The sequence below is a fragment of the Ambystoma mexicanum genome, chromosome 10, assembly GCF_040938575.1.
Source record: "Ambystoma mexicanum isolate Mex_15411 chromosome 10, UKY_AmexF1_1, whole genome shotgun sequence".
NCBI lineage: Eukaryota > Metazoa > Chordata > Amphibia > Caudata > Ambystomatidae > Ambystoma > Ambystoma mexicanum.
Genome location: NC_090932.1, coordinates 1,267,943,856 through 1,267,960,191, shown reverse-complemented (window position 1 = coordinate 1,267,960,191; position 16,336 = coordinate 1,267,943,856). Strand labels below are relative to the sequence as shown.

Genomic DNA, 16,336 nt, shown 5'->3' with positions numbered 1-16,336 from the left:
TATATCGGTTAGTGGGTTACCTTACCTTTAGCATGCTAACATTCACAGTATTGTCTAAGCGTGGCACTTGTTGGCCTTCACAATCCTATCTAGAGGCGGCGCAGGCCACTGTTCACCATTCTATCTAGGTGTGGACATGCTAATAAGGGAGGTGAGATAGAGTGGCAGGGGTTTTCTGGAGTAGAGTGATTGCTCTACTCCCCACCCATGCCACACTCACGGTTTTTGTTGGTACCTGCTAGCTTCTGGCTTCCTTGGCTTCCCCTGCGGACACCTGCAGACACATCTTGGGGCTGTCCTTTGCCGGGCAGAGGGCTGCCCTAGGGTGTCCTTGATGTGGGGTATGTGGACAAATCCGGATGGAGTGGGCGTGTTGGGAGGCGGGCAGAGGGAAAGCAGGAAGGGGTGGGAAGGGGGAGAGGGACCAAGCGCTGAGTGCGCTATGGTGCTTTTAAGCACCTTTACAAAATAATATTGCTTTTTTGGGGGGAGGTGGGGGTCAGGAGACTCCTTACCTGGCCCTGGCCTCGCTGGAAATGGCGGGGTCTGCCTACAGCAGACCCTCGCCACGGCCTCCGTTATCTCTCTCTTTTTTTTTACAAAAAAACAGACCAATCGGGACAAGAGGAGGCGGGCAGAGGGAACCCAGGAAGGGGTGGGAAAGGGGAGAGGGACCAAGCGCCGAGTGCGCTATGGTGGTTTTAAGCACCTTTACAAAATATTGCTTTTTTTGGGGGAGGTGGGGGTCAGGAGACTCCTTACCTGGCCCTGGCCTCGCTGGATAGAAGGGGAATTACTTCCTGTAATGTCACTATACGAAATTGAGGTTTTACAAATTTGTTCGCTGGGTGCAGACCTAGTACAGGGCGCATGGTTAAGTCCTTTTTGGGTACAAGGAAGTACACTGAATAAATACCTTCCGTTACCTGAGATAGGGGCACAACCTCGATTGCTCCTTTTTCTAGTAGCTGGTCCACTTCTTGAAGAAGGATGGCAAGGTGCTCCGGTGATCGGCGTCGTCCCCTTGGGGGTCTGTATGTAGGGGAGCGACTGAATTCTATGCAGTACCCGCAGGCTATTGTTGACAGTACCCAGCGGTCTGATGTTATTCCCTTTCATGCTGGAAGAAAGGATGTTAACCGGCCCCCGACCGGCGACACATGGGAGGGGACCCGAATCTTCGGGTCATTTGGTGTTGGTGGTCTGGGAACCTCTAGGAGTGGAGCCCCGACCTCTGCCCTTGCCACGCAGCTGTCCTCTTTGGGCATATTGTCCACTGGTTCCTTGATTAGCGGACCAGTTACCTGCAGAGTATTGCTGCTGTTGCTGTTGTTGGCGTTGGCCTCCGAAAAAGCGTTTGTTGCCATAACCTCGCTTATTGGGAGGCCTTGAATTCTGGTCCAGGGATTTGATGGTGTCAAAATCTTTCTTTGCAGTCTCCAGTGCGTCATCCACCGCCTTCCCGAAGAGGTTGGAGTCCTCTATTGGTTTATTGATGAGTGACAACTGGGTCTATGGCTTAAAACCTGAATTACGGAGCCAGACGTGCCGCTTGAGAAGGATCCCCTGGACTAGAGAGCGGCCCGCCGTCTCAGCAGCATCTAAAGTATTTTTGATGATGCTTTGATTCACCAACGTTCCTTCCGTTACCGGAGCTAGCAAGCGAGAACGTAGAGGCTCAGGCACTCGAGGTCTTGGTGTAGTTTCCCCCATTGGGCATCTGCTTAACTTGCCAGTAAAGAAATGTTATTGGCAATTCTGGTTCAGAAGGCTGCCAAGGCTGTAATCCTTTTACCTAGGGCATATAGCTTCTTCCTTTCCTTGTCTGGGGGTGCTTCGTGGTGGATAGCGGAACCCCTACCCTTTTCCCTGTGTTTGTTACTACCAAGGAGTCTGGCACTGAGTGGGCCTTAATGTATAAAGGGTCCGATGGGGAGGGACTAAACAGCTACTCCACCCTTGGGTTAACCCCTCTGACCAGTGCAGGAGTAGAAAGCGATGGGATAAGTCGTCGCTTTATTGGAGTGAGAAGGGGAATGGTTTGGCTAGAAGGGGGTTTCTCCTTAATGATCTTTTCTACAAAGTCTATATCGGGATACATTTCCCCAGTCTCAATTTCGAAAGGTGCTGCTGCTTTACGTAGTAGCACACTAAAAGTAGGCTGGTCATCTATAGGTGACGTGTTCCTGGCTGGTGTTTTAGGGGGTGACAGATTCAGGACGTCAGGGTCTGTTGACGCTGAAGGAGACTGCCAGGACTGTGATGCACCCTCTTCTGGGTCTTCCTCGAAGCCACCACCACCCATGTCTGTGTTGTCTTCAAAACCTTCCTCATCCAGGTTTTGTCCCTCCTCGTTATTCAAGAATTCCTCATCTTCATGGAAGTGAGTCCTCTTCAGTGAGGTCATATATGTTATCCTCCTGATGGGGGTTAAAAAGCCTTGGGTATTTGGCCCTGGGGTCATCCTGGTGCCCCTCTCTTGATCTCTTGGGTGTTGGGTGTTCAGGAGTAGACATGAATCTCTCCATTCTTTCCATACATGATTGAAGTCTTTCTAGGGTCCCTTGTGATAGGCCAGAGCAGTCAGGAGGCAAAAAGGGTGGCTCCTGCGCCTTTAGCCGTCTGGCTCTATCCCTTAACGTCGAGGATAAGCTCCCTTCACCTTCTGAGAACCCTTCTCGTAGGCTAGGTGTTTCCTTCGACGAATGGGGCGGTCCCTGCCTTTCTTCCGACACTTTCAGCATTTCCCTGGCCTTGTGAGCGGTATTCAGCGTTTTCCTTCGCTATCCGTCTTTGGCTATCTGTGGAAACTATACGTGCCAAGCTCTCGACGAGTAAATTGTCCGTCGAGGGTTCCTCTGGCGATGTAACTGGTGTTGCGTATTCTTCGCCGATGGGCGCTCTCTGGCCGGGCAGATTTGGTGATAGCGCCCCTTATCAGGGGAAAGCCCAGTCGCTAGTCGCGGCTGCGGTTGCAAGGGGGCTTGTGACTCTTACGGTCAGTGGAGACCGCCGGTAGGACCTGCGTCTCCATTGGCGCCAGTGCTTTCTTCGACGAAGAAGAGGCGTGGGTTGTGTGTTTATGTGTGTGCTTTCTGTGTGCGTCAGTGTCGCCGGGGTGTTCATCCCCATAAGCGTAAGACGGACTTGTCGGGGTTGGGGACAGACGCTGAGGAGCAGGACCGCTCCCTTGAGAGGTCTACCACCTCCAAAGCGGAGGTAGAGTTGTCACTATCCTCGTCACACTCGGCGGCGACGGGTGAGGAATCAGCTCTAGACATGGCGTGGGCTGCCCACCTCTTGACCCTGTGCTCCTTTAAAGTCTTTGGGCGTAAAAGCTTGCAGGCCGCACAGCCGTCTTCTTTGTGGTCGAGGGGTAAGCAACGGTTCCACCGTTTATGCTTGTCCTTCCACGTAAATTTGCCCTTGCAGCGCGGGCAAAATCTAAAGGGAGTCCTCTCCATAGCTGAAGATACAGATAGCAGTGACAACGACCTCAAAGGAAAGGGGGACAACAGAGAAAGGCATTCTTATAAAGAAGCAGAAAGAGACCCACGACGCCCACTCTCCCTACTATGTAGGCCGGCGAGGCCAGGCCACGTGTCCGGCAGCGCTGGTGGATCGCCTCCGTCGAGATCTCCGCCGTCAAAGTTCTTAACCGGCGGTGAACAGCTTCGCCATCAAGGGAGGGATCTAATGTTAATCTTAAAAGAACCACCACCAACGGTCGAATATCGTTATGCAATGTCTCTCTAGCGAGCTCTGCTTAAAGGCGACCAATATCTGGGCGGAAAAAAACAATCTGAGGGACCTCGACGCGTGAGGAATTGTGGGTACACTGCACGTCACTATAGGGATATTGTTACAGACATGCCTTGTCGACGTCCCCTTTTCGACTACAAAAAACAAAATGCAATACTGCGCAGTGACCACTGGATGTCGGACTATGCACAGCATGTGATTCTCAGCAGATTATCAAGCTCAGAAATATATTTACACAGCCATCTTTGGTTTGTAAAAATTAATACAATTGACTTACCTGAAAGGAAAACAAGTAATTATGCAGCAAGGCAGGCCAGTTCACAATAATAAATACCCTAACTTTATAAATTCAATCCCTATGTTGAAGGGGGCCTTGTTCCCAAAAGTCACAAAATTCCTTTAGGAGAGTGGACAAAGTCAGGAAGAGTTCTTGCGGTGGTGAAAAATGTTCCAGAAAACTTCAAGGATTTTACAGGAAAGATACTTTTTTGATCTCTTAGAATGGACAACTTTTAAAGCAAACGTTTGAAAAGTGAGGGAATGGAATAAATCAAAGCTATTCACACATTTTATTATAGGGGAGATCGGGGCATCTGTAAGTACTGCGATTACTCGCCGCCCTTACTCTGATTTTACCAAGTGACTTGGCAGGTAGACTGGAGTCGCTGGCGGTAAATTTCCCTGCTGTTGGATCCAGTAAAATAAGCCCAGGAGCTGCAGATGCAAGGAAGATTCTGGTCAGGTCCAGGAGCAGAGTGCAACCTTTTCCTATGAAGAAATGCAGCAGGCTTTGGTGCCAGCGACAGTCACCACACACTGGGGACAGCAGGCATCTCTCCAATCACAAACAAAGAAGTCCTTCCCCGTGCAGGATCCCTACCTCGATGCTGGTAACCTGAAACTTGGCAGGAAGGCGACATGTAGGATGAGCTGGCGACCAGAACGGCAAAGTTTCTGGTGCGGTAGTCCAATTCAGAGCTAGTCCATCCACCAGGTAGTCTATGGACGATTCCAAAGGCTCAAAGCTGTATGAACGTGAGAAGACATCGAGACTGGGTGGTCTCACCAGTCCAAGGGTCGAAGCACCGACGAGGACCTTCTCAAATCACGTAGTCCAGCAAGGTTTCACCGGGACAGTTGCAGGAAAGGTCGCCAGGCCTCTTTAGGAGGAGTGCACGTGTCTTCAGTCAGCTGCACAGCTACACAGGATACAGTGTTGCTGATCCTCTGGAATTTATGCAGGACTCCTCTTTGTATCCTAAATTCAGGTGAGTGATCAAACAACCCTTCAATAAAAAGGAACTGCACCACTCACTCAGCCAGCATCGGTTGAAACAGGGACCACTGTGGGTTTCACTCATGTATGCACACTAGACTTTCAGGCACCACAGTTTGTGGCCTGGGACCAGACAGTCCTATCCGCTTCCTGGGTCCACACAGAGTGCCGCAAAATATGACTCCCCATTTCCATTTCAGTCCCATTGGACTCAATGGGAATGGGGAGGACGGATGCACCGGCACCATTCATGAATGGCGCCGGCGCATCAGTCTCGATACGAGAGCGGGTCCCTTTCAGTCCGTCAGGTCAGACCTCTTGGGCTGAAAGGCAACCGCTCGCATAACTCGTACTTTGCTGGTCGGGAAACAACGGTACCTGCAAGCTTACAAACTTGTAATGAGGCCCAATGTCTTGTTTCATAATGAATAGCACAGTTGTATGCATCCGACTATCCATCTGGAGATGGCATTTTTGGAAATACAGTCTCCTTCTCTGCCTGGTGCTACAGAGACAGTTGGCTTAGCAGTGTCTTGGCAGTGTCTTGCAAAGGGTTTTTTATAAACTAAACTGGGCATGAAGCAGGGAAGAGATAGGAGAGGATACCCAATCAGAATGCAGTGAGACAATGGCTTAGTGTAAGCCTACCTTGAATGCCTGGCACAGTCTTGCTCCGTTTCCAGGCAAATAAAATCTAGTTGAAACCTGTATCTTTCCAGCTAATTCATGATGTCACATAGGTGGTGTGGGTGCCCATTACAGGAGGTGTGTTTGCCCAGTCAGAAGAGGGCAATGTAATTGATCTATAAAGACCTGGCCAATCAGCATGCCTGACATGTCTACAATGTTATTTATGCATTATATCTTAATTATGTGGGTTGTAGCTATAAAAGGTTGCTTAAGTGAAGGTGAAGCTGAGAACTTTCTCAGTCAGCCCAAGAGCAGGGCTGTTTCCGAATCTATCTCCCAGCTGTTTGGGGTTGAGGGGTGGCTTGGGGAGGTGAATGTGCGCGGGTCTTAATAAATCTTTATTTCTGTTCTCTGTTTTTGGAGTATGTCTAATTATGACCGTCTTAACACAACACTAACTTTAAAAGTCCATCCCTAAGATGTATGGGGCCTTGTGTCCAAAAGTTCACCAAAGCTCCACACAGGTTTGTGAGATGGGAAAAAGTAAGAGGAGAGCTTCTGGGGTCCAATGAGTAGGACACATTTTTCTAGTTAATAAAGAAATGGTTCCCCCACTTTCCGAATGCTTGCACAAACAAGCAAGGACCAAGCCAAGCGGTTGCAAACGTTTCTAAATATTAAGGGAGTTAGGGGTTCAGGTAAGTACTGTTACAACACAACCCCCGTTCTCAAATTCGTCTTAGGAATTAGCAGGTCTCGAGAAGATGGTCCAAGGTCGCTTTTCCTGCTGTCAGCTCTGATCCTTGATGCCCAGGGGGTGCAGGTTCGACCACTTCTCCGGTCGGTGACAAATGCTATGTGCAAGGTCCTCAGGATGGAGAGTGCAGAATAACTATGCAGGGCACCTCAGCGCAGGACTGGATACAGGAAAGCTGTTTTGGACAAGGGGCACTGATGCACAGCGACCCAGGGGGACACACTGGTCGCTGTCTGACTTTGTCTCCTATCTCGGGTCCCCTCAATGCTGGGACCATGAAATTTGGGCAGAGATGAGTCCTGCAGTACAAGCTGTCGATCCCCAAAGATCCAGGACTCAGCGCAGAATGCCAACGTCTGCAGTACGGTAGCACAAACTGAGCTGTGCAGCCACTAAATGATCCAGGGGTACTTCTGAGTGTTCTTCTTCGAAGGACTCTGCGTCAACATCAAGAATTAATGTTCCCTCCACTGCAAGGGTCGAAGCTTCTTCGCAGGACTTCTGAAAAACTACAAGACAGGGCTCTTCCAGGACAGCAGCAGAAGTTGGATGGCAGGCCTTCCAACGGGTCCCCAGTCTCCTTACGCATCTTGAAGCTGAACAGGATACTTGGCTCCTTCAGGTTTCTTCCAGGATCTCTCTGGACTAAGTGCCCTCATATCCAAAAGCCAGGTAAGAGCCGAAACGCCCACTAGACAATCTAAGATCTGGCTCACACACACACACACCCCAGCAGTAGTCCAAGTAGGACCACTGGTGGCACCGCTCATGCATACCATTCAGATTCACTGAAACCAGTTTGTGGATTCGGACCAGACAGTCCCAACCAAGTGTAAAACTAAAGGTTGATTGATAGAAGGTTATGAATTATTCTTAACTACTGGCTAAGGGCAACCTTTAAGCCAGCTAAGCCATTAGAGAAGGAGAAAAGACTGTATGCAAATCAGTCTTGCCACCTAAAAGTGCCAGTGCAGCCTGAACTGCTAGATCACATCCCTTCTACACAAGACCACAAGCAACCCAAAATGTTTCGCCCATACTGGGTGGAATCAGTGAGGTGCAGCTTGGGTCTCTAGGCGCAGCAGACTTGGGATCCAAGTCTGGACAAACCCGTCTCTCCCAGGACCGAAGGGTGATGGTGGAAAGGTTATTAATTAATCTTAGCCATTGGTGTTTGCCAAAGACAACTCCCCAATGGGTAAATTATACTAGAAAAACATGTTTTCTGATCTCTGACAATTAAGGATAACCTTACAGCACAAATTACAATGAAAACTCATGTCTGGAGAATAAACAAATCTAGTGGCGCATCTGTGAGGTACAGTATGGCTGGTGACCTGGGCTCCATTTGCGTCCAACAATGCGCATCACCATAAAACATTGAATCATCATCGTGGTTGTTAGATGGATTTCTACACTGTGGCCTGGTGGACAGATTTACAGGAGGCCAACATAGTTTGTGAACAGGGACAACTCCGGGAGCTGTAGCCAAACCAATATAGGTAGCATGGAGAGTAGTGGTCAAGGCTAAGTCTCAAGAAGGGGTGAGCCTGGTCAAGCGTCCACAAGGTAAGTAATCAAGTATATATGGCCAAGCCAACACTATACAGATGACTATAAGCAAGTAATACTATAACACAAACTAATAATAAAATACATAGATACAATCCCAGTAGCCAGTGCAATGAAACCACAATACCCCCACCCCACAATACTGAAATGTAAGATATGTATTAGAAATTGCAATGGCAGTCCACAAGATTACAACTCTATCGTTAGAAGTCCAACCCTAAGTTGACTGGGGCTTTGTGCCCTGAAAGTTCAAAGTTCCAAGTAGTTTTGGGTGCTGCAAAAAAGTTAGGAGGGTCTTGTGGATGGGGGAGGGTTCCAAAAGTCAGGTATGGGCTATTCCAGTGAATGAAACTGTCCCCAGCTTTTGGAGTGATTGTGCGAACAAGCAATGGCAAAGCCAAACTAACCAACGTTTTAGAAGTTAGGAAAACTTTTAAAAGGGGAAATAGGGGGTTCATGTAGGTACCTCAGTAACTTGCCACCCCCGTACTCCGGTTTCTCTTGGGACTCGGCAGGTCTCATCTGAGGTCGCATTTCCCACAGTTTCTTCTGATCCTCGGGGCACAGGAGTTGCAGGTTCGAGGGAATCCTCAGTCGGCCACAGATGCTGATGCAACATGTTCCAGAGGAACAATGTAACTCACTTGGGTGCAGGCCTCCGCTCAGCACATGACTGGATGCAGGAAAGCAGTTTCTCGTGATGGTCACAGTTGCAGGGCGACAGCATAGGACAGTTGTGGTTAGAGTCAGCCTTGTATAGCGGGTCCCTTGGATGCTGGAACTGCAAATTTCGCAGAGTTGACTCTTGTGGCGGTCCCAATAGCTCAGACGCCAAAACATGGAAGGGCGATGTGTACAGCACTGTAGCCCAAACCTCGAGCTGGTCAGACCCTGGTTGGCTAAGTAACAACTCTGAAGGCTCTGGATCGCAGGACACCAGGCAGACTTCTGGAATGGATGTTCCATCCACTCCCAGGAACATCCATTCCCAGGGTCGAAGCTCCACCGAAGGACTTCTAAAGATCACTTGCCAGACAGGGCTCTTCCAGGACAGCAGCAGAAATTGGTCGCCTCACTCATCTTCAGCAATGCTGGATTTCTCAAGATCTCTTAAACAGAAACTCTGCTCACCAAATGGAAGATCTGCCCCTTGCACACACCGCAGCAGTGGTCTAATCAGGACCACTGAACTGTTGGTGAAACTCATGCATACCCTCCTAGACCTTCAGAAACCAGTTTGTGGATTGGGACCAGACATACCCACTGACAGACCCACACAAGCCCGCGAAAACCAAGGATTTCCCGGGCAGTACAGGACCATAAAAGAATTTTCCTGGCAGGGCAGGAAGAAGGCAACAGAAAAAGATGGCCAAGAGAACAAGCATAAAATGTGGCGACACAGCCATGTTGGGATAGAAGCCATAGTTAGTAGCCAAACGCAGTAAGACTAACGAAAAGTATTTATATGATATGGCATTTATAACGTGCCTATACACAAGTGTTTCAAGGCGCGAAATATTATAAAATAGTGAAAATGCAACTGCTGCCACCAGCTCGTCCTCAGGCGCATGGAATGTAACCAAAAATTCCTTTAAGTGTAGTCTAGGGTCAAATAAAAGAAGCCCCATTAAAATGCATTGTAACATGCATTGTGCAAAGATAAAAGTTACCCAAAAAAAAGATAACATGTACCAAGAAGAGGGATACCAGTACTGACAGCCTTAAGGACTCTGGCCAGCTTCCCTGTAACAATGAGCAATAGTGCAGTGAAGTCCACTGGAACAAGTCAGGATAGAGTTCAGAAACACAAGTTAAAAGTTTGGGGGTGCATAGAAATGGAGGGACAGTTGCTAAAAAAGATAAACTTTCCCCAACAGTGGTGCAAAGGGTAGCTAACCACGATTTTTTGCCAGTGGCTAGATTACCTGGCTTCAAGTTGAAAAGTTACCAACCAGTTCTTTGCCAATCTAAGGAGCTATCCTGTCCGATATTAAATGAAGTGAAGAAAAAGAGATATGTAGTCCATAGAAATTTCATTAGCATGCCAGGTTTTGTTTTCAGCTCAAAGGACCCTCCCAAATTCCCTTCACCCCAACAGCTTTCAAAACTGACCTGTCAGCCTCATCAAAGACAACATATTCGACGCTGCGAAGTTTGAGGTTCATCTCTACTGCTACATGCATCAGACGGCCTGGGGTGGCGATTATTCTAGGATAGGGAAACAGTTTATAAATAGAATGGAGGAGACAAGTACGATGCATAGTAATTTGAAATGCAGTGCAGAAGATCCACATTCTAGCAGGTTCCTGGCTGCTGCACCCACAGTCTCAGCACCTTACACAAGTGACTATGCAACAATCTCCACCCTCTCCAGGGCCTAGAAAGTGTGTTCTCTACTGGTGAAGGGCTCACGATTACTCCAAGCAATAGGGCACCCCAGGAAGCCCACACTTCATCAGTGGTGAGTCTTTATGGCCATGCAGGATTGCTGAGGAAAACTGACGGGCAGGTTTTAAAGCTGCCATGCATTCAGGGTATTCACAATCAGCTTGTACATGCAATGGAAATAGCCACTGGTCTGCAAAACCCCCCCTTCCATCTCCTCCACCCACTTCCCATAAAGAGAACGAAATGCTGTACACATCGAGTCGTGTGGATTCACAAACCTATTAATCCACATCAAAATATACCCCCAAGTCTTGCCCTGGAGTGACCAATTCTTGGTGTCAAATGGATATTCAGACTGTTCCATTAGTCCAATTTCTCTACCTACAACCATAGCACTTACTCATGCTTCTAAGAAGACACTGCCCCACAGAATTCTAAAAATTAAGCTAGAACTTACATGTCTGGATTCTCGTGCAGAGCTGCAAACTGATCCTCCATTCTGTGAAGCAAGATGACAAAAACATAAGAATTGGAGATACTGCACAGGATCCAGGAGTGTCCGTAGAAAAACAATAAGAAGACATAGGAGAGTGTTTCAACAGCCACTGATACAATGCTGCATTTAAAAGACAGACTGAAGAGTACACCAGGTATCACACTATTCCAATAGTCAGTACTGGCTCTGAGAAAAGGGTACTTGTAACACCCACAATGGACACATGGGACGGTGCTGACAGAGATAAGCATTGTAACACTATGCTGCCGAACAGGACCAATATAAACTGATGAAGAGGTCATAACATGCTGCAACACTATTTGATCACAGACTGAAGAGAAGTGTGCGCATAATGCCATTGTAAGCTACCCAAGATACTAAGGAAAGCAAGCTCTACACCGGAGGCAACAAATACCATACCAACTGAGGCAAGAGAGCCCAAGCACTGCGCTGGAGCACTGGGTCAAACATAAGAAAGTGGTGTGCTACCACCACGCTGGGGAAATCGCCAGAAAGGACTGACACTCCACACATTAGGGCTGACAGGGTTTGTAAAGGCTGATGTGACAGACTGACAAAGAATGCGACACAAGAAGTGGTTTTTAAATGTGTTTTGGTTGTGGTCAGGGGATGGGCCCATAGGGGCCCTGGATTTATCTACAACATAAAAGGATGTACCCAACTTGGAAAGATTTAAGCCAAAGTTTTTCAGAATGGGTACAATTATAAGGTGTCAGGAATCAACATGGGAGCTTTAGAAATCCTCTGGAAACAGAGGTCATCCAGTTTTCCCCCTCAAGGAATGACTCGCACAGGATTCCTCAGTGTTCTCTTCGTTGTGGGAACCCCCATGGGATCTATGGGATTTTGTTACAACAACAAAACAAAAAAAGGGGGGGGTTGTTTCCTCCTTGAAACCAAGTGAGGAAATGTGTTAGGACAGGTGAAACAAAAGTGAACCTGGGTCTCCTTCCTAACATGAATACTGATCTCCCCCTGGGTTTCTAATGTACTACAGAGTCTTGGGGATAAAGCACAGTATCACACTGATAGTGCCCCAGCTCACAGGTATGTGATAAAGTATCCAGCACACCGGTAACCAGTCAAAGATTCTTTAGGATCCTCAGGCCTTTTAATGATCAGCAGCTTTTAACCAGCTTTCCAAGTTTGACAAGAACTTTAAGCCCTTATTTCTCTGTAAGACTGCATCTGTGATCTAGCTTCTATGCTGTGGTAATGGGAGTCTGGATTTTTCACACTATACATCTTCAAGATTTTCTGGCTCCTGGAAAACTGCATAAGCTTTTATGCCTTGTTTTGTCATATATAGGCATTTGCCTTTATTTAGTAATCTAAGATATTATCCCATTAGCTCTTTCCTCTACTATGTTGTGAAGAACCTTTAGACTGATTTATTACTCAAGTAGGTGAGGTTCCCCACCTTTTGCCGATCTGCAGCTCCTCAAGGCTTGAGAAGGGGAGGAGGTCATTTTGACACAGACCGCTCTGTTAGCGTTACTCTCTATATTGTGTGTTGGCTTCCCATGCATCGCATCCCGCAAGGAGGGGAACCCAGAGTCTTTATTTATTAACATTTATAAAGCGCGCATCAGCCCATAGGCATCGTGGCGCTGTTACAGACAAAAGAAATCGTTGCTGGTTACAGAGAAAAAAACTTTGCTACATGATATTGAGGCAGGATAGTTATACATGGTTACAAGGAAATACTGGAGTATGCCGAGTACAGCGGTGGAAGGGGGACCGAGAGGGGTGTGTTGGTTAAAGAGTTTGGTTTTGAGGCCTTTGCGTAAAGCAGTGAGGGAGGTCTCAGCCCTTAGAGCGCCGAGTAGGGCGTTCCAGAGTTTGGGAGCTAGATGAGGAAAACCAATCCCTCCTGGTTTGGCTCTTTTGATGGGTGGGATGCATAGTTGGTTGGCGTAATGACTTCTCTTAGGACACAAAGAGGAATCTCTGGAGATAGTTTCTGATAGGTAGGGCGGGGCAGAGAGGCTTAAACATTTATGCATTGGGGTAAGGGTCTTGAATGCGATTCTCTTTTTTACAGGGAGCCAGTGGGCGGACCGTTGGCCTGCGTGATGTGGTCTCTTTTGGGGATACTAAGAGCTGTTCCGAGTGCGTTGTTTTGGACTATTTGCAGCCCCTTTAGATTTTTGGCTGAGGTGCCTGCTTGGAGAGCATTGCAGTAATCTAATTTAGCTCCGATATTGGCTCGAGCGATGGAGAGGCAGTTTTAGTTGGATAAGAACGTTTAATGGCAGTTATTAGTTTAGTGGTGTGGACGGAGGCAATAGCACTGACCTGTCATGTCATTGACAGGGTAGAGTCTAGGAAGACTCCAAGCGTCTTCACCGAGGAGGAGACAGGAATAGTGGTGTTGTCGATGGTGAAGTTGCAGTATTTTTGGTTGAGTTTGGACAGGGTTTCTTTGGGGACTATGAGGATGATCTCTGTCTTGTCTCTATTGAGGCAGAGTCCATTGGCAGCCATCCAAGCTTGAATGGTGGTGTATATTTGGAGGAGGGCTGCTGAATCTTGGTCATAGGATCCGGTGAGAGGGAGGACTTGCGTATCATCGGCATAGTTAGTGTAAGCTATGCCGAAGGAGTCCAGCTTGTCGAAGAGTGGCTCTGTAAACACGTTGTACAGTGTAGGTGCTGTGCATGACCCTGGGGGACTCCGAAGTGGATGGCGGTGGGCACAGCGTTAGCCTGATCCAAGAAGACCTTCATGGCTCTGCCTTCCAAGAATGAGGTTATCCATGAGGAAGCTTGTCTGGAGAAGTGAGCTGTGTTGGTGAGATGGGAGGTAAGGATTTTATGATCAACGAAATCAAACGCTGCTGAGAGATTCAGTAGCAGCAGAAGGGTTTTGATTTTCCCATGTCCATTATCTTAGTTATTTGATTTTTAAGGTCTAGGAGGGCGGTTTCGATGCCAAACAGAAACGTGATTGCCTTTTGCCTAGGACGGCGTTAGACTCTATGAAGTGTTGGATCTTGAGCAGGAAGGGGACGGTAGTGATAGGGCGGTAGTTATTTGGGGAAGTGGGATCCAGGGATGGTTCTTTTAGAAGGGGGGCCCCAGGCTTCCTTTTAGGTTGGATGGGACCGTACCTGTGGCAAAAAAGGCATTGATGAATGCCGTGATGAGGGGAGCCAGGGACTCAGCGCAATCTTTGATAATGTTGGGGGGGGCAGATGTCCCCTTTACACACAGATGGTTTGAGATGTTGGAGGAGATTTATGACTTCCGGTTCTGAGACGTCTCTGAAGGAGAAGAGAGGGATGGAAGGTGTGTGAGGGGCGGTGCGGAGCGTGGCCTGACGGACAGGTTTGGGGAGCGCTATACATGGAGATTGAATTTTGTCTTGGAGAAGTTTAATTTTGTTTAGCATGGCTGCTTTCATGACCTCATCGGGGCCGGTGGAAGGAGTGATGAGGTCTTTAAAGATAGAGAACATTTCCTTTGATTTGGAGTTAGCATTAGTATTACGGTGGTTGAAAGAGTTGGACTTGGCTTTGAATATGGCATTTTTATATTGCCTTGATAGCCTTTTGAATTCTTCCAGAGTGGAATCACTAGGCTTAGCCTGCCATTTGGTTAGAGTTAGACGTTTGCTGGTGAAAAAAGGGCCAGTAAGTCTTCGGTGAACCAAGAATTGGTGTGCATGGATTTCTTTTCCTTTTTAGCTTTGTTCGGGGCCATGGTGTCAATGGCTCTAGTGAGGGTGTGGGAGTAGATGTCAGCGAGCGAGCTGGGGTCGTTTGTGAAGGGAGGTTTAAGTTCTGGGACATCCAGGTAGGGAAGAAGGTTGCCCTTTGTTAATTATTTGGAGCTTCTGACCATGGCTGGAGGAGCGTATAGTGGGCTCGGTGGGAACTGTGAATTGGATGCAGTTTTGATCAGTCCATGGGTAGGCCGTGTTGGAAACAGGGGAAAAGCAGTTGAGGTCTGTCACCCAATCGAGGGTGTGGCCTTTACCCTGAGTCGGGTTGTGACTTTTTGTGAGAAACCAAGGTCTTTGAGATCTTTGGCTAGGGCTAAAGCCACTTTGTCTTTTCGGTCGTTGAGACCTAGATTGAAATCTACGAAAAGGATGGTTTTTGTGGAACTTTTTAGGTTGTTACCTAGAATATGGAGGAGGTGCCCTTGGAAATTGGGGGCTGTGCCCGCAGGCCTGTAAATGATGTGTACATTGAAAGTACAGTTGGGGGACAGTTTGGCTGAGAGGAGGCCAGTGTTAACCTTCCCACGGGTGATCGCACTGCCTAATGGAGTGTATAGTTGGATATAAGGGCTACACCTCATCTTTTGAGAGCCGGCAGAACAAGGAAGATGGCTGGCCCAGATGCCTCATGGAGCCAGGATTCTGCGACGGCAAGTATGTCTAGGTCATGGGTGGTGATGAGGTAGTTTATCTCGAGGGCATGGGCGGGGAGGGAGCAGGCGTTAATGAGAGCACATTTAAGAGCCTGGGCGAGGATGTGTTTTTTGGAGGTGGCAGGGGGGGGGGGGTGGTGGATAAGGTGGGACTGGGGAGGCGAGGAGCCGGGTGAGGGGCGAGAGTGTGGGTTGGGTGAGGAGACCCAAGAGGGGAGGCCGGTGTGCAGGAGCTTGCTGGCTGTGAGGAAGCTTGGTCGTGGAGTAGTGGGATGGTGTGTATGTGATAGTTAAAAGAGAGCAGAGTTTCTGATTTCTAATGGCTGTGGGGATGGGCAGGCTGGGGTGCAGAGTGGGCTCGGTGCGTACCCTGAGCCTAGAGAACCTTTATCCTGGGTTGGTTTGGGAGTTGGCCGTGGGGATGCTTGCGAGGGTAGCGTTAACTGTACACACATGCTGATGGGGAGTGTGGGCCGAGAAGTGTGTGATGGAGGTAGGCATTAAGGCTGGATCAGTGTGTCAGAAGGTAGCTAGTGTACGGGTTAGAGCAATGAGGAGGTGCCGAATGAGTGTGATACTGGGAGTGTGCTGGTGATTGGGCGTGAGGTGGCAGGGATAGTGTGGCAGGATACATTGGTAAGCAAGTGAAGGGGAAAAAATGCTGTGTGGTGGGTGGAGTGTTGGTGAGGGGCAAATCCATTTCAACAAAATAGGCGGCACTCAGTTTTAACACGGTAGGCTGCACGCAGTTTTAACAAGGTAGGCGACAAATCCATGAAATATGTGGCAATGCGGTCGTGGGTTGGTCTGGGCACAACTACATACAAGTACAAATCAGTTTTTAAGGATTTGGTGAGTATTTTGTAACCATAGGGGCACGTGGGGCAGTGGGAGAGAGTCCGAGAGTCAATGAGGGGGGGGAATTACCTAGCAAGTGTACTGGCAAGGGGTATAGCCAGCACCGGTCACCAGTGCGCCAACAGGCACAAACAGGGCCTTTTCTTTTGTGGGCCTTCACCGATGTGGGCCGGCTTCTGTCAGCCAGTGGAAACGCT

General features: G+C 48.4%; 1 protein-coding gene across 1 annotated transcript in view; it reads right to left on the bottom strand.

Annotated features, from left to right (window-relative positions):
• Nucleotides 1-16,336, bottom strand: part of DDX54 (DEAD-box helicase 54) — a 560,256-nt gene that overhangs the window by 370,339 nt on the left and 173,581 nt on the right. Inside the window, exons 6-7 of the mRNA XM_069619243.1 lie at nucleotides 10,843-10,884; nucleotides 10,110-10,205 (exon numbers count right to left, since the gene is read on the bottom strand). Of these exons, the coding sequence (XP_069475344.1) occupies nucleotides 10,110-10,205; nucleotides 10,843-10,884 (138 nt within the window). The remainder of the gene's footprint in view (nucleotides 1-10,109; nucleotides 10,206-10,842; nucleotides 10,885-16,336) is intronic.